This window comes from Cupressus sempervirens, chromosome 11, assembly GCF_028749045.1.
Source record: "Cupressus sempervirens isolate cs-2001-9-10 chromosome 11, ASM2874904v1, whole genome shotgun sequence".
In the NCBI taxonomy this organism is placed as follows: domain Eukaryota; kingdom Viridiplantae; phylum Streptophyta; class Pinopsida; order Cupressales; family Cupressaceae; genus Cupressus; species Cupressus sempervirens.
In genome coordinates, this window is record NC_143128.1 from 599,403,402 (window position 1) to 599,428,868 (window position 25,467).

Consider the following 25,467-nt stretch of genomic DNA (forward strand, 5'->3'; position numbering starts at 1 on the left):
AATTTTACATGTTTACCAAATTTGATATTGAAATCCAACATGTAATGAACACAGATGATATTGTTCTGCATTTTTATCCAAAAAGATTATAGGACTTTCATGCAGATTAAATGGAACTTTGATCAACATTTAATTTCCCTGCAACAGTCATCGCCGCCTCATCTCTTTCCTAAAGTTAGTTCCCTGTGCTGTGACCAACATTTTTTTATAAAGAACCAGAGATGGATGAGCGTTACTCCTCCCTTCACTCATCACAAGAATCAAAAGTACACAGACAATGTATTTAGATGCGAAAAATAGTTCACTCTCTATTGTTGTTTCTCTCTCTTCCATAGATTTACTTCTATTTCCAATGGTCACTCCTCTTCTATGTTTCCATTTTATCTCTTTGTCAATATAAAAACTCTCTCTCTTTAGAATGTTTCTATTCCTCTCTTCGTTCATTATAAAAAACATTCTTGTGTATACTTGTATATATAGATCATTTATGATCTCTGTTTAATAACACATTCATTATTTTACCATAATATGGTATCAAAACATTTGTTGAAAAATAATAATTTCATTATAGATATTTTCTGAAATTTTTTTGAAATAGGTTTTGAAATTCTTTAATTTCTTCATTAAATTTTAGACTCAAGATTTTCAACATCCTTTGACCGGGTGTGTTCAAAAATTTGTTTACAGGGATATTTTTCTAAAATTCATCTAGGGTTTCTGTATTGTTATTTTTTCTCTCCGTGGCTTTTATCCTGCAACTCGTGCATCATCTGCCTTTTCCCTGCCCACGTAAATGTTAAAATAAACCATGAAAGGCTTTATCTTATAAATCAATGTAATGATCTCTGCTAGTTCTAATCAAAAGTTCAAGTCTGGACTTAAGGTATTTCATCAAACAGTTGGCACAAAACCTTGGCATTGAACTCTGATGCTGCTGTGAATAATCCGACTCCAAAATATATATAACAATAGGACTACAAAAATTTGCATACAATGTGACAAACTCAGACAATAACAGTATTGCATTTATATCCCCCTTCCAGTACAGCAGTATCTGAACAACGTTTTTCTAACTTAGATTATTGAGAAATAATTTCTGAATAACTTCATACATATTTATTATGTTTTAAATCACAATCACCAGATATTGCAATCACAAACAAGAGTCGTAATGAAACCTGGGTACTGTCGCTGCTAATAGTTGAGACTGCTCGTATATGGCTTGTTTTCCACCGGACTCCATTCTGAAACTGCTCGTGCCCAGTTATCCTGTTGTCCGTATTGGTTACTGGAGTATCTTAGTGTGATGGTTTCAACCCACGGTATCCCTGCTCTCCTACATTGCCTCCCTTAAATCCGATAGGTACAACTCCTTGCATAAAGATGAACAACCAACACATAGACCTCTGTCAAACTCTTTGATGGAGGATTCAGATTTCTTAACACTGCTATAACCGACTGCTGGAGTTAGACTGATTCCTCAACTCAACTTCTATAGAGACCCGTATTCCACCGTTTAAACAATATTTCCTTGATGACTGTCACAGCAAAATTCATACCTTCTTCCTGTAACCTGAGTATTCACTTTTCTACACTGCTGAATGTATGGTAAGGAAAGAAATGTAGAGTCATGTCCGTTACCTGTAATCTTCCTTCAGCTTACTCATGTGATGCTTGATTCTATGATTCAACCTTGGTAAAGAACAACCACTTAGCCCATATGATCCACGGCTAGGACAAGTAACCTGATGCTGATGACATTGCCCTATACTGTCCACCGATTTCTGAACGTGATGTAGCTCTCACAAGGAATACTGGGGCTATGTTCAATTCCTTAAACCTCTTAAGGGGTTTCGTCCTCAAGAAGACACAGTCACATTTAAGCAACCATTTAGGATTGTGTAATAACATATATTCATTCGGTGTAACAATCCCAATGCAAATGCCTTCCTTTATAACTTCGAAATGAAGAGAGGTACAAACAACTTAGCAATGTGGGATAAAAGACTATTTCGTCTTTTAGTCACTCAAGTCAATTTGTCATAAAGTGACTTTATAACATTAAAATATTTAAATAAATCACTTAAGTCACTTGAGCATTAATATTTCTTGATATACTTGTCTGATATTATTAGCCTACGAGGATCCAATATTAGGCTAATTCCTGTAATTTTGATGCTGACAGCAAATGGGGACATTACAACCAACAACTAGGTGTTAGATGTCATTAATTTGACTATCTACAAGTTGTTTGTATAGATATATTTTAGGTACTTGGTGAATATCTTGCCTTGATATTCTGACAGGCCATTATTGCATTGAGTACTTGGTGAATATCATTTAGTTGATGTTCTGATAGGCCATTACTCAGAGTACTTGGTGAATATCATTTGATTGATGTTCTGATAGGCCAATGCTCATGTTACCGAATATGATATCAAATAATAATTGGTGAATATCACGTGTTGATATTCTGATAGGCCAATACTTATATGATATCATATATTGGAAATCTTCTGAGCAAAGATTTCCTATATTTATTATTCTTGAAATATTACCTGTGGCATAATATCTGTGTTTAATCCTTCTTCATTAAGAGGGAGTGTTAATGTTATAATTTTGTCAGATAAAATATATTATATATATGAGAAATATAAAAAATATATGATAAATATCATATATGGAATTATATATATATATATATATATATATATATATATATATATATATATATATATATATATATATATATATATATATATATATATATATATATATATATATATATATATATCATAATATATTGAGCATATATTACTTATAACTATAACTAATGTAAGTTAATATATTAAAGAGACATGCCTCTTTATATCACATATATATTCATTTGCGTAGCAACTTAAAAAACACATAAAATATTCATAAGTGCTATTACAAGTTACAAAACAGATTAATGGATCATATCTTTAACATCTTTAATAATTTCTAATGGCCACTCCTCTTCTATGTTTCCATATTATCTCTGTTCAATATGGAAACTTTCTCTTTCTCGCTTTAGAATGTTTCTATTTCTCTCTTTGTTCGCTATAGAAACATTCTTGTGTATACTTCTATACATAATTACACTGCTCTAGGGGAACAAGGGACATTGGAACAGGTGAACAAAGGGGCCTCAATTTAGGGACAATGGGGGGATGGTGTTGGGGGTTGAGGGGAATTATATATAATATACATATGGTACTTAAAATGCTAGTTATGAAAAGATGTATTGCAATATAAGATATAAAGATGTAAAAAAGTCAATACTTGAACATTGCATTGAATTGGAACATCAAACACTACACATAAATAGTCAAATCAACACATAAGTCAACAATGATGATAAATTTTTCATGGAAGTACATATCCATAGCCCATACATAATGGCCTCCTTGATTGTGTTTCTACCTTAATGCTCAATACCAAGATATGATGTAGCTAACGTTGCTAAAAAATTTAAGCCGATTTGGTGTTCTCTACACTCAGTTTGGAGAAGTCTATTATAAAACCAGTCCTTAAGACATGTCAGGTATTGTAGTAAGGAATGCCGCAACCCAATCATCATGCGCAACCATGGAAATCCTACATTTACTGACATAGTAACACCAAACAATGTAGATGAGTTATTATTGGTTTTCAGATGCCATATCATTGTTACACTACATAGAGTCATGAGAGACTCAACCCACATATACCCAATAGCCCCCTATCAAGTACACAATATGATAATACCATCTTATTAATCAAATTTCAACCCACAGTGACATCGGTAGACCAAACTCGTCTCATTGTCCACATTGACATTCCAATCACAGATCCATGGGAGGCAATTTGGTCTCAACACCTATGATTCCATCATCCACGCAACATTGGCAAGACCTCGACACTAAGCAAAGAGGCACTCTCTACCACACACAAGCCTACCCAAATATGCACAGCCCAAACTTGACCCTCCGATCCAATTCGATTTCATTAAGAGGGCATCATGCGCAACTACCAAGCATATCAAGCACAGAACCCTTTGTTGGACTACCTCCACAGACTGAGCTGACTTTCCTGTCAAAACTTTTGAGCCCATCTCGAAGAGCCCTTGGTCAACGCGAGATATTAATACTGCCTGTGCAAGTGAAATAATACTCAGGGATCATTTTATTTGACCTGATAACCAAGGGCACAAACCCCTTACCTAATACTGTCGCATGAGAATGGCACAAAAAGATAAGTTAACAACCAATGAAAGTACATTACCAAAGCAATTTAGGTTGCAACAATAAGCATCAAGGGTAAATGATATCGAACTCCACCACGTGACTTAGGCATATTAAGGTAACATATACTCAAAGTTTTCTTATATTATAAGACAGTGAACATTGGTAATAATACTTTTTTTTTATAATATATTGTGAATATAATATACAATATAATTGAGTAGTATCATTATTGAATAAAGTGAAATAAGAAATAAAATTAGTAATGAATAAGGAGGTCATGTGAAGGGCATATCTTTTCACTATATAAGATTAAAAAAAAAATTAAGTAAAACATTCAAGTATTCTATTTATATAGTAAATCTCTCTTTTTCTATATTGTTGCATACTATAAGAGCCATTTGCTTTGTTGTTTTTTTTGTTTCTCCAAGAATGTTATTGCAGGAAGAGGGAGATTGAGATCCAAAGGGAGTCTGACATTTCAATAAAGGCAACCTTGAAAAAGAGGAAGTAAATAGAGGATATGGTTCAACCAACCTTTATTGATCTCAATTGCATCGATCCAGAGGGAGTAAACCATGTTGAAATGGAATTTCCAGTGATTAATAAATTGTAGCAGTCAAGAGGATTGTGATTCATGAATATTCTTAATGACTGTTTGGGCCTACCCCCTGTGTACATCATGAGGAAGTGACGACTTCCAAATGATTATCACTTGTGCTTGTAAGAGTTATTGAAAGGTGACGATCTTTCAATAACTTAATCTATTGTGATGGAAATCTTATGATGTCTAAGCAGATCACAATAAAGATTACTTGCATGGTGGACTAAGTACCTTGAACAAACCATGGTCTTCTATTATGATGGACATCTTATGATGTTTAAGCAGATCAAAATAAAAGAGGAGTTGCATGGTGGATTAAGTTCCTTATACAAACTATGGCTATTCATTTGGTAAGCATTATTGAGAATGCATGTGTACATACCTTATAAATATTTAAATACTTGATGAATGTCATGTGATCAAAGGCAATTGCAATTGATATCATGAGGTGATATCTAAAAAGTTGACTATCTTTTAATTAAATATATTTTTATATTACATTGAGGTAATATATGGTCATGTGTTTATGAATGTGTACGCATGATAGCTTCAATCAGATGAACCTAAGAATATATTTAATTATATTTATGATATTATATATATATATATATATATATATATATATATAAGTTTATGAGGGAAATTAAAATAATAATGATATATATATATATATATATATATATATATATATATATATATATATATATATATATATATATATATATATTCATTATTATATTAATTATCAAATAGACATGTCACTTGAAGTGCCATATCTCTTCGTGGCTTATGCTTTATAAGAGAGAGAGCTGCCTTTGGAAAATATATTCCTCATAGGACAATACAAATGCAATTACAGCAATCAGAAAACTAACATTTTTTAATTTTACAATTATACAAAGAAATTCTTATTATATTAGATCAACATTATTTTATTTGAATATCCCACCACCCAAAATATTTTTAAAAAATTATTAAATCATGTATGAAATAATTCCACCAAATAAACTAATAAACTAATGAAATAGAAGTTTGAAAATATTTTTTTTAAGGAACCGAAATGAAGAAATTTAAACTCAACATTACTATAAATTTATGATACATGAAAATATTGATATATTTATTATTTAAATTATATAATTTATTTTTCAACCAAGAAACTATTTATTTATTGGTACAAAGTGATATTCTAAGATTTTTTATTATTAATATTTAGAAAAAAAAATTACATTTTACTATTATGTTAGTTATAATTTTTTGGATGAATAGACCCTTTTCCATTTATTAAAAGTATTAAAGTTACATATTCACAAAAAAGGTTTGATGGATACAACGAGCACCCTGCAAGAGTTCACATTGCAAAGTCGGAAAGCTAACAACTATTCATCAAAGAAACATATAAGCTGCTCTTGAGCGGCTAAAGTAGTGCCAACCGAGGGAGGTGGATCATGGTGGTCGTCAAAACCCCATATATGAACAAGGTTGGTGGGTGGCTCAAGAGGAGCCCACCTGTCACCAACGGCATCTTTTTCTTTTTCTTCTTCTCCCTCCGCCTTGGTAGGTTAGATCATCGTGTCCGAGATGGGGAATGACCATTTTAGATCTCGACTAGTGGAAGGCCAACCATAGGCAACAGGGCAGAAGCAGGAGCAATCGCAAACTAGACAGAACCCCTCCGCGGGGAAGCTGAGCAGCAACATCGGTCATCAAAACCACCGCTAGGAGAGCAGAGGGGTGGATGAGAGCATGGTGTTCGTGAGTGACGAGCAAAGGAACTGCGACCCTGCCTGCGACCACGAGGCAAAGTCCAATCCATGGAAGTGGAATCCGATGGCACCCGAGCAACCATACATGGTGTGTTGGCTCAATGATTGAGCAGCTCCTACATGTGGGCCACCTTGTTGGCTTGTACTTGTATCTACATCATTACATTGTTACATATGCAAGCTTTAGTATACATAGAAGCATTTATATCTACAAAGCTACAAGTGAAAACAACAGCATTCCTATCCTTCCAAAGAGTGAAAAGAATCTCCATCTTGAAAGCATATCATATCCAGGTATACTTGAAGGGGATTCTGGGAGAATCTCCCAGCAAGACCATGAGCTAATAAAATGGCTCTGACCTAAAAGACTTGAGAAAATCATGCATCTAGAGCCAATAATGTTGGGCTCTACGACAAAACCAAAAGACATGCAGGAAAGACTCAGGTTGCCCACAAAATGTACAAGGGTCAAGAATACCCAAATGCTTGAGCCGAGGACCCCGAGGTTAGTTATAATTTAATTTGTAAAATTTATACATTTTCTATATGTTTATTTAAATTTATATTTATCATTTTTGCTTTGTTATATTTTAGATTTCATATTATTATAACAATAAAAATAAAATAAAAAATTATTTTTTAATCTTTTTATACTTTCTTATATTCTATATTTCATATTATTATAACTATGTACATGATCATCAATATAATTTTTTATTAGTAAGTACCTAATTGTTCTATTTCTTTTGCTTACAAAATTTACAAAACAATTTAAGTTAATTTTCTAGAAATATAGAATTGAACTAAAAAGTTAAACAATACAAAAAAATTAATCATATATAAGATAGTTAAAAATATAGGCATGAGCCTACAAAGCAATGATAAATTGTGAGCCTCTCATGGGTGAGGTCTTGACTTCGAATCTACTCAAGATTAACACATAAAATAATTAATCTCAACAATAATAACAAATAATCTAGGCTTCGGTCAATTACCTATCAAAAAAAAAAAGATAGTTATAAATATGCTGTGAAGACTTCAGATTTTAAATTTTAAATTAGGAAAAAATAGCATGATCCTTTAAAGCCATAGCATTTTTTTTCCACTAAAAATTCATGAAATTCACACATGTTGTGCCTCCACTTGAGATACAAAATTGGACTATGTCAGCATCGATTAGGATCTTGATAACCATTATGTACTTACGTTTACACTTTTCTGGCCAGTCAGCACAGGGCCTTTGACACATTTTGGCTCTGTTTTTTCATAAAAAACAATTTAACCTTTTCTTATAAAAAAAGAAAGGAAAAAGTAAATCACATGCAGACGCGTCAGAGCACAAAGAGAGGATGGGAACTCTGCCTAACTAGCACTGTGAGATGCGTGGCCAAATTTTTCATCCTTTACAGTCACCGTTTTCCCCGTCGCTGGCGGAAGACATTGAATCCCGACGCCATCCCCGCACAAAATAGCCTATCAGCTAACTATGTTTTATTTCTGGCGCTCAATGTTTGCAAGTGAAAACAATACTAGTAAAATAATCAATACTTAATGATTCAACTTGATTTGTTAGTCTTAAAGTCAACTGTAAACCTATTGATCATTAAAATAGCTTCTATTGGATTCATAAAATTTATTAAATAAAATTCAAAAGATATAATTGAACTTTTACGCATAGATAAGAATATAATGTAATGGTTAAGATATGCTTAAGTTGGTATAAATTTTCTATTGTTTATATTGATTCTTCTCAACAATCTATTATTAAAAAGAAGGAAAAAAACATTAAGCACACTTGCATTCTTTGATAAATAAAAACTATTTTTACGAGTCAGATATTCCAGCTTTACCATATAATGAAATTGCCTTTAATTTTATAACAATAAAAATATCTTACAAATCAGAGGCTGGTGGGGTATGACAGAAAGGAGGTTAGAGAGTTTATTTTGAACTCTAGGTGATCAGCCCAAAGAATTTTTGGGAACAATAATCATATCTTACAAACAACTTGAGTTCAAATGGCCTTCAAAATCATTCAGAAACCAGGTGAGATTTGCAGTTTGTCTAAAGTTCCTGTTCAAATGAATGCCTTTTCGGATAAATCTATCCAGTATAGAGTATATGAGGTTTGGGATTTTCTTCAGATGATTTGCTCCTTTGAGTACAAAGTATTGCAGTGATTCATTCAAATGAAACTTTTTTGAAATAATTTTTGTGGAGTATATTGTGTTATCATACGCATTTCCATGATTGTAAACAAATCTGCTAGTAAAGCGCATGGTGTCTATTGAACTATACTATTTTTCAGTGATTTGCTTCATCAAACTGAGAAAAGACTATTTATACAACCCAGCAAGCTTATAACTAATGCATAGCAAACAGTTAAAGCGTGTTTCTGATGGCACTGTGATTATTGATTAAAAGAACCCAATTTGCTCACACTCTCATATCAAGGAGTGGAAGAAGCTTCAGCATTCTTATAATTTGCACGTGGTCGGTTTGGCTCTGTTGACAGGAGTGGCTCAGTGGTTGTCATAGTTATCTTTCCTTTAGCATTCATTGCAACATTTATTGTAGACAAGGTTTAAGATTTGTTTTCATGAATTATTTTCCACCGCACCCACTAGCAATCAGTAAAAAATAGATTTCAATATTTGATTTATCTCCAGTAAGATTGCTGAATCAAATGGAGGAATAAGATTAAAATAAAAATTAGATTTGAGTATTTGATATTCAGCGAAAAATCTGATTTTCCAACCTCCACATTTACTGTCTGCCTCGAAGCCGAGGATGTCAGCATTGCTTCTGTTGTCATTGGTTGCGCAGTTGCCTTTTCGGTGAGGGCCATGAACGTCACCAAACCCCTTTTTGGTGAGGGCCACGTAAGTCACCAAAACCTACACCTTAATGCTCCAATGTCCATTTTTTAACCATTCTTGCCACATCACCCACAAGGCTACACAACATTTAAACACAGATCATTCGATTTCAATTTTTGTAAAGTAGATATTTTGGCAGGACTTCAACGGTCGTTTTTTTTTTTCCCAAGTAAGACATCTTATTTTCATATCAACTTGTGCAATATAATAGCCTATCAGCTAAATATAAGCACACTTATCTGAATTTTTATTTTGTATTGGTTAGAAGATTTCTAACCAAGCTAGATCAAAAGTTGAGATTCAAATTTTGAGCCCTGGATTCAAAGATATCATATCTATTTTTAGCAAGTGTTCATTTGGATTTCACCTATTGTGAATTTGGATTTCATCTATAAACAAGTGTCCATTTTCATTCACAAATGCATAAATGACATTTAGACAATCTTTTTTGGTCTGTTTAGTGGTCACTTTAGGGTTGGGAGGATCAAATAGACCAAATCAGGCAAAAAAACACTTCTAAGAAGTCTAAAAATATATGTTGAGACCAATTACAGGCCAGGTTCAGCTGCTGGGCAGCAAATTCTTCAAAATTTGCTATGAATTCTGCCCGGGTTACTTTCACAGAATTTGCAGCAAATTCTGTAGAGATGCAAAAGAATTTGGGGAGAATTTGACAACGACCAGACTTTGGACAGAACCAAACCAGACTTTGAGAGTTGTTCGAGAGAATCTCGTAAAGTAGCTATAGACAGATGCTCAGAAAAAAAAATCTATTCTAAAAATATTAATATCATAAATAACTTAATTAATGAAATCATTTTTTATTTTTAAATGAATATTTTTCTTAGTTACACTTTAAGAGCTTAAGCATAAAATTGCAAAACACAGATTATTCTTTTTATGTTATCTACAGTTATAAAAATCACACCAACAGGTCAAAATCAGAAATTCTCTAACCAAGAATATTTTGACATCAAACGATCCCTACTGTTCTGTTTACTACAAGATCATGTATATCTCATAAATTCTGATGTAAAAGTAAGTGAAGTTGATATCAATCCATTCCCAGTGTTCAGTTTACTACAAGATCATGTATGTCTCATAACTTATGATGTAAAAGTAAGTGATGAACATAGTTGGAAAACTCGCAAAGGCCTGAAACAAAAATTGGGAAAAACTCAGCCAGCTTTCAGTAAAAACTAACAAAACACTAGGGAACTTTAAAAAATTCCTTAAATTTAATAAGAAATGCTTTTATTTTGCAAAATTCAATGAGAAGATGCTATCATGGAGAAGCCTCTCACGGGTGATTGGGACTCACAAGATTTGGTTTCAGCAGAAGATGATTTGCCGTTCTCAGAAACAATAGGCATATGTGAACCAAGGACTATAAGCCAAACAAAATTAAAAAAACTCTCAAGGCAAATCTGGGGGGTCATAAAACAAGGGGCAGAAAATCAATCCAGCAACTTTTGGAGGATGCGGGAAATGTGAAGGGGCAGAGTAAGCTCAGATCCGGGAGAGACTTGATATCTCTTGGGCCACAATGCAGTTCCTTTCGTGGAGTGTCAGGGGCTGCAATGCCCTTGACAAGAGACATTTCATAAAGCAAGGGCTTGTTCAGGTCAAACCAAATGTAGTTACAAAGTTGGAGAAAAAAGGGACAGCAAGATTTTTTGGTGTTTGGCAAAGGTGATCGGGTACTTTCAGAGAACCTGAGGGCGTGTCTGCCGGTCTTGGCATTTTGTGAAATCCAAGAACGATGAAGGTGATTGCTATTTTGCAAGCTCGTAACTGGCAGCTGATACTAGTTCACTTGCCATTAATTTTAGTGGGATTTTGTTAAGAGTGAATGGTCCAGCCAAGATAGAGAAAAAAAAGGGAGATGTGGGAGGAGATCACAAGGCTTATCACTGGACTCCAGTTCCGTACAATCATTATTGTAGGAGATTTTAATGCCACTTTAAACATAGGGGGAAAAAGAGGTAGGGTGGGAAGATTAAACAAAGTTCAGTTGGATTTTCAACATTTTGTTACAACCAATGGATTGTGGGATTTAAGGCCAAAGAGTGGAACTTTCACCTCGAAAAATAGAAGGCAGGGATTTTCTAATATTGTAGAGCACCTGGATAGATGTCTAGGGGATCGAATAACAAGTATAAATGTCTTCTTGCAATCAATGCTATTCTAATGGCTAAGCGTTTGATGGTGGGAAAAATTCATTTGGAAGGTGATTCCTAGATAGCATAGTAACATGGGGAGAAGGAGATGAAACAAGTCCCCTGAGAAGACAAGGGGATGGGAACAAGTACCCTAACCCCTCCAGGGGGTAGTTGGGTGTGCCCTACCCAACCAAAAAAATAAAGTTTGTTTAAAAAAATTAAACATGTTTAATATTCTACTGGGCTTATTGAATATCATATCATGTTGCTCAATGTAATCATCTCTATGGTGAGATACTCATACGTTTGATATCTATGACTATTATTATTTAATATTTATATAATAGAAGTTAGAACTCTTTCATTTGCTCATGCAAGTATTTAAAATTTAAATATGTATTGTTCAATGTTCAATGTTCCACTTTCATGTACAATGTTCAATGCAATGTTCAAGACTCGAGTGTACAAATTTTAGTAAATTAGTATTTTACATCTTTATGTCTTATAGTGTTATACATATTTTCATCACTAGCATTTTAACTTTTAAGTACACACCCCCCTCCCGTTCCTCGTCATCATCCCCCCAACAACCCCAGATTGAGGCACCTTTATCCCCACTACTCAGAAACTTGTCCATTAATCCCCCTTTCCCTAGGGCGGTGTAACTATTTCAGATAGTGATTAATGGGATCATCAAAGGAGAGACTAATGCTTGGAATCTGAACAAACATATTTGGAGAATTAGAAACTTTCAAGTACTTCAAAGGAGGCAGACAAAATTTCAAAAATTGAAGTGGGGGGCCTAATCAGGTTCCATGTGATCTATTCAAAGCCTTCACATGCATCGACTTAGGAAATATAAATGTTTATAGGACAGGCATTATGTAGATGTCAGCTTGAGAGATTTGGGAAATCTTTCCCATGGATTTAGATGGGACTGCAGAGACATGAGTTGCGGCCTTTTGGAGATGAACAGATAAGAATGCCAAAGTTTGTACTGAAAATGATGCATTTTATCAGAATTAAAACTTGCAGCAAAGTGGAGTATGAAACGGCTTGGTGGCGTCACAAGGTGACATGGGAGAGTGAGATCTAAAGTCTTTTGCAGCTTTTTTAATGAGGAATTGGGTGGTATTGTTATTCCACTATTCACAAAATTGCTTCAAAAAAGGGTGTGAGCCAAGGTATTGAAGATTGAAATGGAGGCAAACTTTTCATTAGAGCCCCCAAATCAAATCCCATGCTTTCGAGGTGTGATCTTTGTGATAAGAATGAGGGGCATTTTTTGTTTTGTGACTTGTGCTTTTGGAATTGTATCCGTGCAATCTTTAGTGATGAGTATCTGAATATAAACATTTGGCCACAAACAAATCTGGATATTTCTTCGCTGTTTTTGGTAAGGGCCCTCATGTCGGTAACAAAGGAGGCACGGAAGGTAATGCATGTCTATGTGAAACCGCAGTGGGCTAAGGGGGTCAAGGAAATTGTCAATCATATTGAACATGGAGTGGGCTTGCACATGGGTCGAGGGTCTTGGAGGGTGGTTGGTGGTGGAGTGGGGGAGTTGCAACCGTTAATTCTGTGGAGTTCTTCTACACCAGTTCAGGACCAAATTGATTGCACACATGTTGGGTGGGTGAGACAGTTACTGTACATCCAGGATTTTGAGGAGCAAGCAATTCTGGAAAGGAAACGCGGTAGTAAGATGAAATCTACTCCATTCATTAGGGTGTCTACGCATGGAGAATCTAGCTCGTGGGTAGCCAAGCATTTGTGTGGCAGACAGGGAAAGAAGCTAGCAAAGAAGGATATAAGGGTTAGCATGTTCATACCCAATCTCTCAAAAGAGGAAATGCAGGGTGGTTCATGTGAACGTGTTGATGGTTTGTTTTCTCTGATATTTTGTTTCTTGAAGTTTAGTCCAGTTAGGCCCAATTTGGGCACACAAGGCAGTATTTGTAAGCCTATATTGTTTGATGGTAGTGCAGAGTTGAGTGGGTGATTGTATTGTTTGTTTCCCTGTATGCAAGTTTCAGGATGTGGAGTATGAGGTTGTAAATCTGAATGATGTTGAAACTGCCATGCAGTATTTTATTAAGCTGATATTCTGATATTAATAAAACACATATATTACTTAACAAAAAAATCAAAAAAATCAATGAGAAGATGCATCCGATGAGTCAATATGAGAACACAGAAGAAACAAGCTTAGTCTAGATATATTTATACACAAAGTGGGTACAAAATCACATTCTTGTGAGGAATGCTGATAGCTGGAAGCAATATAATAAATATTTATGTAAGACTAAAAGTAAATACATTATTACATTTACATCTTCCTCATCCCAGCTCTAGCAAAAACTAAGGGAGAGGTAAAACTAGAGGGTCTAGTCCTAGAAGTCTGCACAGGACACGATTGTGCCTCCTCACTTGGCATGTCTAACTCAATGCCATCCAATGTGAACCCAAATCCACCACCTCCTCCATAACCTGTCTATTCAAATCATTGATGTCATCCTCTTCAAAAACAACATCAAATACGCTTCAAATCCACCTCAAATCAGCACCAAATTAATAGAAACCAGTTTACAAGTGTTTGGAATACAGGTGTTTGGAATATTTTCCCCCTCTCAGCAAAATACAAGTGAAGAAATGAGAAATGAAATTAATTTGGGCCGTTGGTTATTATAACCAAATTTTTAACAAAAAAGCGCTCAGTTTTTGGGGAAAGAAACTCAGAAAGCACTTGGAACGTTTTTGGTGCCAGTAAAAGTTGTAAAATCTTGGCCAGTTTTTGCAACTCGGCAAGTACTCTGCCACTAGTACAGCTATTGTGATGACAAGTACAAAATTAAAAAGTAATAGAAACCATAAATTTAAAACCCAAGCATAAACACTCTTTTGGAATGACTAAACCTTTATTACCTTGAAATTGCATTGTTAACGTAGATCAAACATTGTTCCTGAAATTCACTTTATCAGGAAAAAACATACACGTCAATGGCAGATAATAATGACCAGAAAAGGTAAAACAAAAATAAAAAATGTTTTAAATAGTAGATGTTACCATACAAAGTATTAAAATGACACAAAAGCCTTAATGAAAGTCTAAAAAGCATCAAGCATGTCTGATTAACATATTGTAATCACTCTGTATTTTAAAAAACCTTTCACAGGACAGTAAAAACTATGAAGTATAATATGTAAGTTATAGTAGCACATGATGTCAATATAAGAGTGAAAAAGAATATACCTTTATATCAATAGAGTCTGATGTAGCAACTGCAGCTAATGCATCTGGTTCATCATCCGCTCTGCCCACAACACAAACTCAGTCACATAGAATTTGGGACTTCACACTCCAAATGATATAAAATATCATCCATGCCTTCACCAATTATAATATGTTCATTAAAAGGAAAATCTATGTTGAGAGGCAATCTATGACAAATACAGGCTAATGAAGAGGACCACCAGTGCACATCATTGTAATCCAAAACTTGCAAAAAGACCACACAAAATCAATCCAATTAGACAAAAACACAAACATATTATACTTAAGTCTTTATTTAAGCCAATTATATCAAAGTATTTGGCAAATAGTAATACATCTCCAAGCTGACCTGAACACAGGTTTTTCTTATGAATGTCTTAATGGGCCAATTAGTCATACACAAATGATAATCCATTTTTTAGCCACAGGAAACATTGTTGTTGTCTTGCTGTTCTCAACTCTATAATATTTTTAAACTATTTTCTCCAAACAAATACGCACACTCTTGGATTGTTTTTTAAAGTATCAACACCTAGCCTATCTAGCATTCATAAGTAGCAAAGTCCCTCTTCTGTTGAAAGTAAGTGTATGAACTAAGGCCATACGTATACCCAATCAATACTAAGTATGGATCCTAATCTGAGTGTGGTCTCAGTAGGGCCCAATACTGTGGGCACTGCCCAGATTCCTCCTATAAAAAGGCATCCAAATCTAAGCTATCAATTATTCAAGTGTAGAAAAGCATCCTTATTACATTGTCTGGGGTGACACCCAGGCCCAAGAAACTATTATCTTTAAGAAACAAAAAAAAATTAAGAAGTATTGACTTGCATCACATATAAATTATACTTTGGCATTATGCTGATGAAGCAGCATCCTTCTTTCTCTGTTCAGGATGATAGCCAGGTCAAAAAAAACAATATTTTCAAGAAAACAAAAAAATATGTATTGAGCCACATCTATGTCTAGTACACATTGGCATTGTGTTTAGCAAAGCAGTAGATCACAAGTTAAGGGGTTACAGTTACACGGATGTTGAAAGGTTAGGTTGAGTAACTTATATATTATTCATTTGCCTTGGGTATGGTGCAGTTTCTTGGTTCAGTACAAAACAAGCCACACTTGCAATGAAATCCACAAAAGTAAAAGTTCAATGCAGAGTGGCAATTAATAAGTGCTATGAGATAGGCTTGGGATGTAGTTACCTGATACCCTGCACCAACTCATTTTGTCCCCCTTCCTTTTAAAAAAGTTTTTCTGCACACTTAAAAGACCTTATCATCCATTAATCTTTTGAACTTCATTCACACTTTTCAGTGATATTTTATGGACATCGAGATGGGGACAAAGTATTCTCCAATCATACCAAAAACAGAAACTAAGGGGCATCCCTGAGATGTCTACTCAACTTGCTAGCCATATCTCTTTACTTGCATTATATGAGACAGCCCACTGTCCCCATTATCCATCAACCATCCCAGAGATCTTAGTCTATCCACCAACCTGCACTTTTTAAATGCTTGGAAAAGACTAAAATTAAAACAGCACTATATCTAAATCCATTAATGAAGGTTTTGGTCCCCAAATAAATTATTACACACCTATCATACTCAAAACCCCTATAGCACATTTGTATTTTATGATTGAACATTTTACACTCTAGCAATCAAGTGGAGGAAAATTAAAAAGAGCGGGAGGAGGAAGATAGAGTTAATCTATATATCCACCAACCTGCACTTTTTAAATGCTTGGAAAAGACTAAAATTAAAACAGCACTCTATCTAAATCCATTAATGATGGTGTTGGTTCCCAAATTAAATAAGCACATATGTATTTTATGATTGAACATTTTGCACTTTAGCAATCAAGTAGAGGAAACCTAAAAAGAGCGGGAGGAGGAGGAAGATAGAGTTCAATCCATCATCTACAAAATCACCGGATATCCATTTTTCAGTCCTCTTTTGTTGTTTTTCAAGTTTACAACAAAAAGTTTTCCATTCCATTTTACATTTTTTTTCCCATTATACGGAAAATGAGATGAACATAAAGAATAAAATGAATACTAATTGTGACCTTCAGTTCAATCACGATACGTTTTAACTTTTTTCAAGTTGAATTGTCTTGTGATAATTAGTGTTTTTTCCAGTGTAACACAGGGAAGCGTCCCCACAGCAAAACCGGGCCACACCCAAGACAAGGGGACGGCGTCTCGACATCTCAGGCAGTGCCACTCAGAGTGCCACCTCTGCCGGAGACAGCGAGACGTCTCTGTGTCCCCTGTGGGTGCAGGGGGGCACGGGGGGGACGCCAGGATGCCTCCTGCAGCAACAAGATGGGGGACATTAAAAAAAAATAACAAGGCATTATTTTAATATTTGTTTGGTTCTATTTTTTTTTATAATGGGATGTGGGGCCCATTCCATCCTCCTCCTTTGTTCAAAAGCCTTCTATTCTTTATTTTTATTCACATTTAAGTTTCTATATCTGAAGACTGATATATATTATAAATTTAAAATTATATAATTTAACACTCTTTCATTTGTTGATGTTCAATGTTCATTGTTTGTCATTTGATCATGAATCATGAAGTTCCAGTTCAAATTTTCAATGCAATGTTCAATGTTTAAGTTTTTTACATCTTTATATCTTATATTGTATAATTGTAGTACATCTTTTCATAACTAGCATTTTAAGTACCATATGTATAGTTTATACACCCCTGCTCACCCCGTCCCCCGCCGCCATCCACAAATCAAGGCCCCTCTGTCCTCCCGTCTCAAAAACTTGTCCCCTCGTCCAGCTGTCCCCTGTCCCGCAGGGCGGTGTAACTATGGTTTTTTCTCTACTTCAAAAACCTTGCCTATTTTACCACTTCTAATGCCCTAAAAGTTCTAACAAAAATGCTGTCTTTTTTTCGTTTTTCTTTGTGAGATGAAGGTAGGGGAAAGAGCTGATCCCAGCCAAATCCACCAAACAGCCAGTCCAACTGGGGGTGCACTGCAATTTGATCACCCTTCCAAGTTGTTGGAAACATATGTCAAAGTCTCATTTACTTTGTGTTCCTTGGCGACACACCCACAGCCCTATAACTGGTAGCCCACACCCACCTTTGTTTCCAGGATGATGGAACGGCAAGGAATGTCCCCTAGCCATCTCCAGATTTTTTCAGAAAGGCAAAATGTCCCAGAAATAGTTAATGATGTTCCCAATACAGAAGGGCGCATGTAGACATCCTAGTGATGGCCAGGGACATCTGTGACATCCCCCAAGCATCCTGGGGATGCCTGGATGTCCAGGCTTCCTAAAGAAGAGATATTTTACATTTTTTCAATATTTCAATTGATAAAAGAAAAAAAACTAGAGATTGAATTACTTTGATCTAGTGTTGTACGCTCATTTACAGAAGGTACTCATTGACTGTCATTTTAATAAATTCACTGTTAAGTCTTTTGATACATCATACCATTTTAGTTACACCTTGGTTCTGTTATTAGCTAAATTAATGTTATATTAAAGAATTCAGGAAGTGTGGAAACTCACTGACTGTATATCACTTGATAATTGACTTTGTACACCTGATTTGCTGGTATTTTGTTAACCATATCAATGACTTTACTTTCGTTCCGATTAAGGGATTTTAAGCAAAGACTTTCTTAAGGGAGTTATACTGCTGTCTTATTTTATATTGCTGCTATGGATATACTGCTGTCACTATCATTGACAAACTTGCCTTGTACTTATAAATCTTAAACACAACAAATTGATGCGTACTATAAAGTTGTCACTGGTATAACAGCCTTAATTTTTTTAAATTTATAATTTTATTGCTGTCACTATCTTAATTTCGATGTCATGTATACTGTGGATAAGATCTACCACAGACATGGTTGAACTGAAATCAACTATTTCTTTTAAGAGTCACTATCTTAATTTCGATGTCATGTATAATGTAGATAAGATCTACCACAGACAGGTTTGAACTGAAACCAACTATTTCTTTTAAGGCCTGAACTCCTTACAAGCTGCATTCTTTCCTTTGTTAGCACACGGTAATCTACATCTGCAAAGCTAGAGAAGCCACAGAGTTCAAGCGGCCTGAACTGCTTACACGCTAGTTTGTCATGCATCATGCTTTTGCATTTCCTTTAGGGTTGTTGGTACCCAATATAGACCCAGTATTTCAAATTTTCAATTTATGGTTTTGAACCTCTTTGAACTAAAGTTCAAAGCAGTTCGAAATGGTTTGATTTATTGAAACAGATTCAAAGTTTGAGAAGATTTAGAATTCAGTTTGGAGGCTCGGCAAATTCGATATTATAGATGACTTTGGTGATTTCAAAGTGCAACATTCAGATTCTAGGTTTTGTCTGGTACTTTTGGTTCAATTGATACAAAGAGGTTCACTGATTGTCAATGTTGAATTTCAGTATCCAGTTTTGGTTCTAGGTTCAAATCCAAAGAGTTCATACGCTCAGAGTTTGAAGGCCCAACATCTACAAATCAATGAGCCAAATTCAGAGGTTCAGTTTCAGAATTTGGATTTATCAGGGGCGCACATTTAAAGGTTCAGAGTTCCAATCACAATTTACTATTTCAAAGGAGTAATTCAAATTGGGTTCAAAATGTCTTGATAAACACCCCCAGCCGAGGAAAAGAGATATGCCAGGCCTTAATGTGAGTAACCATAAAAATTAAAATGACCCGCACTCATATATGATTGTTTACATGATTGGTTTGACGAGTGTCGACAGTGGTCACTCTTTGCTTCCATACGTGTTGCTATGGAAGTGAAGTTTGAAAAGAGAGGGCATGAATCATTCACATGTAGTGGAGAATTATCACAGAATAATTTGTGAGACAGGAATCACAAGGATCAGATAGGTAGTCAGAGTCCAGGAGACAAGAGTATCTGCAGAGCCCGATCTATCTCATGTTCACCTTGGCAGTGCATGCGAACTGTTTGACAGAATGCTTGCAGCAGTTCGAAAATGAAGATAATGAGTCGGGATATGCCCAACAGAGAAGCACACGAGCACATGTTTTATGTATCTTCAGGACGAATCTGACCTATGTAGATGGAAAAGATCTTTTCAAAACAAAACTGAATGTAAAATCTTGCTTACAAATTTGTCCAACTCAAATTAGGAATTGTGAGTTATTTTTATGAACTTCAACGACATATAATATGTGGGAGACTTGAGTCGGATAGGATCCCCGATCTCCTCTAAGATGTGCCAAAAAGTTTGGTGGGTTTGGCACCCAAAAGAGAATCGTAGTTGATAGTATGACTTCAAAGGGACAGAGTCAATGTCATCTTCCAAATGTACTCACGGTGTCATCTATCCAACATCATGCATGCACAGTGTTGGCTTGCCAGCAAGTGATAATCATGTCTAAATTATACATATGTAGTGCAGCTCGAACACTCCCAATACAAAGAACTATGAATATAAGATGCCTAACGATGTATTGTCATCTACGAAACATGACTATCTCAGATTATATATGGCAATCAGATGTTCTACACCCAATTTGAAAGAATGCATCTCATTTGATCTGAGATGTGCAGAATGGGCATGTGTTTCTTGAACAATACCTTTTTGTATCAGGTAGCATCATAACAGGTTTGCAATCAAACATCTTACTATTGTCATACTTGCATGCCCACTTCCTGCAGTTTCAAGCTAATAGTCTCATGGATTTTGATTAAAACAAAGCACAGGGACTTGTGGTGGTATTTGAAGAAATGATATTGAATGTTCTCAAAGAGGGAATGAGAACCATCTCCAGTAATCTATTTAAAACAGGACATCAAGTGACACATTTTATGGATGATCTAGTGGATGAGGATCCAAGTGGCAATTATATTTTTTTTTCCTCTTTTTGAGTGTTTTCCAAATAAAGATGTTGCTGGGTGTAAAGGGGAGAGATATCATTAAGAGTATTCGACGAGAGCATTACACAATAATTTGAGGGCATCAAATAATGCTTAAATTCCACCATAAACCAATTGTAAGTGGGCAGTTTTAATTTTAATAGATTTTAGAAGTATCAGGTGCGCAAGAATCAGTTTCAATAACCAATCCACGAAGAGAACAAATAGGCTGCAGAAAGACAGAAGGGGAATTCCAGTTTTTTGGGGGCTGAGATTGCAGACTTTTTGCTGTAGGCTGAGATTGCAGACTTTGTGCTGTAGGGTAAAGCCTGAGATAGCAAACAGACAAGTTGTAGACAGGGGCAGAGACTTCTTCTTTTCGGAGACTTTGTGCTAAAAGGGAGGGGGGTTTTGCTTTGCTGTGTGCTACAGGATGGTATTGGATTCAAATTGTAATGCAGAGAGAATAGATACTTTTTTGAATTGTAATATTTTATGTGTATCAAACAGCAAGTCTATGTTGTTTTGTTGTGTTTAGAGGAGAAGAATTTAGTATGTCAATACTTTGCGTTTGCATGCTGACTTTTTGATCAATGTTAATCATTGAGTTATCTTGATTATCTCTGAATACAGTTTTGGTACATGTAAATTGTTGCCACGATTATCTGTAGACTTCGGGCTTCAGTTATTCATATATCTGGAAAGAACCATTCATCTTTATTTCTGTTTTTCTTCTGTAATGTAATGATTGGGCAAACGAACTTGGTGTCGTTTGCTGCTTATTTCTGTTCAATTAGTTAATCTCTTCGCATCTATATCGTGTCTATGAATAGATGTTTGTAAACCTTTCTTCCTTTCAAGTTAAAAGCATTATCAATTGTAGTGTAGTTGATTCATTGTATATCCTACACGGGGAGCTGTATCTAGATAAATTCAGAGGGCACTTATGTTTTTCAATAGCGAAGTGACCCAGCTATTAGTGCATATTCAGTCTTCCTATCTGGGCTTTGGGGTTAATTTGTATTTATTTCTTTGGAGGACAATCTGTTCACTAACAAGGGTCTCAAGTGGTATTTCCCTCAAAGTGTGCAGTTGCTCCACATGGCAGTTTCCAATGATATCTTAGTATCACTATCAGGCCCACCTCTATTCGAAAGCTTTTCAAAATTGCTATATCTTGCCCTGGCACTCTCCCAAGGGAGTATTCATAAGGCAGGGTTTTCCCTTTTGGGCCAATGCACCATGTGCCAATTGTCTCCTGGATGGAAAGGTAGCTTTGCCTGACAGTTTCTTGCATAGAAAAGGCAGCAGATATTACCACATGGCTCTCACATGTGTGAGGGCATCCGGTTCCTTCCATGAAGGAGATCATCGCATACACTCCATGTGCCCTTTTCCTAAGGATTCAAATTCAAAGCAATAAAAATCCTGCACCTAAGTGTTACCTAGAGGGGTGGACATTACAGGTTGCGACACTTTGTGTGTCATGCTGAAACAAGGAAAGCAATAGCTAGTAGGTAGTTACAACCTATGCTGCCAGAAACAAGAAACAAGACAGCAACGACAACGCAACGAGAAACAAACTGTTAAAAAGTTGCCTATAAGAAACATGTGTATGTATGTATGTATATATGTCTATATGTATATGTATATATATATATATATATATATATATATATATATATATATTACATGTCTACATTATTAAATTATTATGCATCATTAATGATTTAATCATTAATCCTTTTGGACATATTAATATTATAAAATATATATATTGATAATTTAATGTTTTACAAATGACGATATTATATTTAAAATTAATTAAGAAATAACTAAATGAAAAATTGCTGATTTAAATTGTATAAAAAGTAAATATTTTAAAAATTTAAATTTCTTAATTCAAGATTAAAATTAATAAAACATTTACTTAACATCAACATATATAATCTACTATTAAAAATGAAATAAATCTAATACGATATATTAATAAAACATATATATTCTAGGAAGTGCATCCCTGCATCTATAGTATGGGCAATTTGGTGGAAAAGAAACAAGAGAATTTTTAGACAAACGTCATCTCCAATAGCTCAATTTTTGGAAGGATTAGAGAGATCAATTGTTGAGCTTGTTAATGCTTCAGTAAGTAAAAATAAGGGTAAACATGTTTTTTCTCCTTGGGATGGCTATGTTATTCAACGGTTAAAGGGTTTACTTTTTCCTCATCTTCCTATTCCATTGTGTCCATCCAGGATTCTTCTTATCCGAGCACAAACCAAGTGGATTCCTCCAAGTGAGGGTTATTTCAAACTCAATTTTGATGGGGCCTCTAGAGGAAATCCAGACAAACTCTGGCTATGGCATAGTCATTAGAGATTTTAAAGGTCATGTGATTGCAGCAAAATCATCTTCTCTCCCTCAATGTATCAATAACAAAGCTGAGGCCTTGGCCTTGCTTTTTGGATTGGAAATTGCAAAATCACTTTCTATATCTAAGTTACATGTTGAAGGGGATTCATCCATTATTATTAATGTGTGTATTAAACGTCATGTATATAATTGGTCCATATAGTATATATTACATCAAGTACGGTCTCTTCTTGATTCAATCTTTGAATGTTACATCATGCATACTTATAGAGAAGGCAATCTTTTAGCTGATTGTCTGGCTAATTCAGGTACTGACAGAGTTTATATTAACTCTTTACTTTCCCCACTTAACCTCCTTGATCTCCCCAACTTGGTAAATATTATGACAAAAGAATATGTTTAAAATAAGGTTGAGTCCTCCCTATATTATATTTGATTGTAAATCATGACTTCTCTATGATTTTGCATGTTTTTTCTTTTATGGATCTCACTTGTTCTTTTGAGATATTATATGCAAGTCAGGGTCTTGGATAACACTTGCATCAGATGGCTCTCTAATATCATGGTCTTAATTGAAGTTTTGGATGTAGATTAGTGATGGTAATCTTTATAACAATTTTTGGCTGGGCTCTGGGTCTTGTCTCTGGCATCAATCAATGAATTATATTCATATGAGTTTTGGGCTCTTTGTAATTACTATATTCTCGATCTGGGAATCTCTAGGGCTAGATTCATTAGTGTTGATAGATACTCTCTCTTGATGCAGTATTTCTTCTTCTACATCACTTTTTTGTATCAGGCAATGACCGGAGTTTTTCTTTTCTGGTTCTTTTCTCCGGGAGCTTTTTTTGAACCAGTTATTATTAATATAAATATAATGTTTCGCCAAAAAAACATAAAAACATAAAAACAAAAAAGCATACACTCCAATAAAACTGAAGAAAATTTAAGAAAGACTTCACTAAACAAAATATTCTAATAACCAAAAGAAAAAATTAAATACCCTCAGTCTATGTTGCTGTCTATCAAAAATAGATTAAATAAGCACAATTTATGTTGCAGAAATCAGTTAACTGTTAAAATTAATAAATTGAAAATAAAAAATCAGAAATCAGTACTGATTTTCCCTTGAGAAAGGGATGTTTCTGGCGTCAAAATGTGTTGCACCTGTTGAGACGGGCAACAGCAGTGTGCGGTCATGTTTCTGACAACTAAGGTTACAACAACCCCTATTATGTTTTATAATGGCAAGGATTTAAAATGTAATATCCTTGGATAGCTTCCGCATAGAATTATTCTCTCCTCCCTTTCCTTCCCCCATATTTGAACAACCAGCTTCTTAGATCTTGGAGGTTGTTTCACAAAACCTCATCTATGTCCTACATCTGTGAAATTTCTGAAATGCCCTCAAATAATGTGCAAGCTTTGGAGGTCAACATATAGTCAACATTTCTGAACTGTCCGCGAAAATGCTATGAAATGCAGCATACTAATGCATCTCCCTACCAAACATTTCACATTGACTCCAGACTTGATCGTTTGAAGTCAATCAGACATACAATACTAATCTTTTATTTCTTGTTGAGTTGTCATGAGACTATCTTCCAAACCAAGCACAAGTACATAGCATGAGCCTCCAAGACATTTGACCCCTTGTCATTCAGCCCCTTGACCCACAAGTTAGCAAGACCTCCAATCCATCCAACTTGAGGTGACATGTGATAAGGGAAGACCAGTACTGCTGCCTCTTCCTAACAGATTTATTAAACAATATTAAACACATTAATATCGCATACCAATCATATTGTACTTTTTCTTAATTATATTCAAATCAGAATTGATTATTCAATTGTTGTTGAATGATTGATATTTGTCTAAATAATTCATCAATTGAAAGAATTCTTAAATGATGGTATGATTCGAGGTATTGGTAAGAGATGATTAAGAGATAGTTGATTAGATGATGTAATGAATGTTGGTTTGATAAATTGGTGAATGATGATTGATGATTGCTTCTATGGATTCATGAGTAATGATCGATAAGCAATTCTTGAATGATTGAAATAATCACTTTTATATTTCATCTAAGTTGCTGATTCGGATTCTGGTTCTGGTACAGATATGGGGTTCAGGTACGTGGGTACGACAATTTTTCCCTCCCTTGTGGATTCAGGTTCGTCTGTATATGTATGTATATATGTTCAATCATCGAAGTTACATATATAAAAAGGAGTGATACTCATAAATCCATAATGGCCAATAAAATTATAAATAAATAATTGCATTA

General features: G+C 34.9%; 1 protein-coding gene across 8 annotated transcripts in view; it reads right to left on the bottom strand.

Annotated features, from left to right (window-relative positions):
- The window catches only part of LOC149531102 (YTH family protein), a 92,442-nt gene that overhangs the window by 34,632 nt on the left and 32,343 nt on the right, over nt 1-25,467 (bottom strand). For all 8 annotated transcript variants that reach the window (XM_089811346.1, XM_089811344.1, XM_089811345.1 and 5 more), the window contains one exon: nt 14,912-14,972. In XM_089811346.1, coding sequence (XP_089667472.1) covers nt 14,912-14,972 — 61 coding nt within the window. The remainder of the gene's footprint in view (nt 1-14,911; nt 14,973-25,467) is intronic.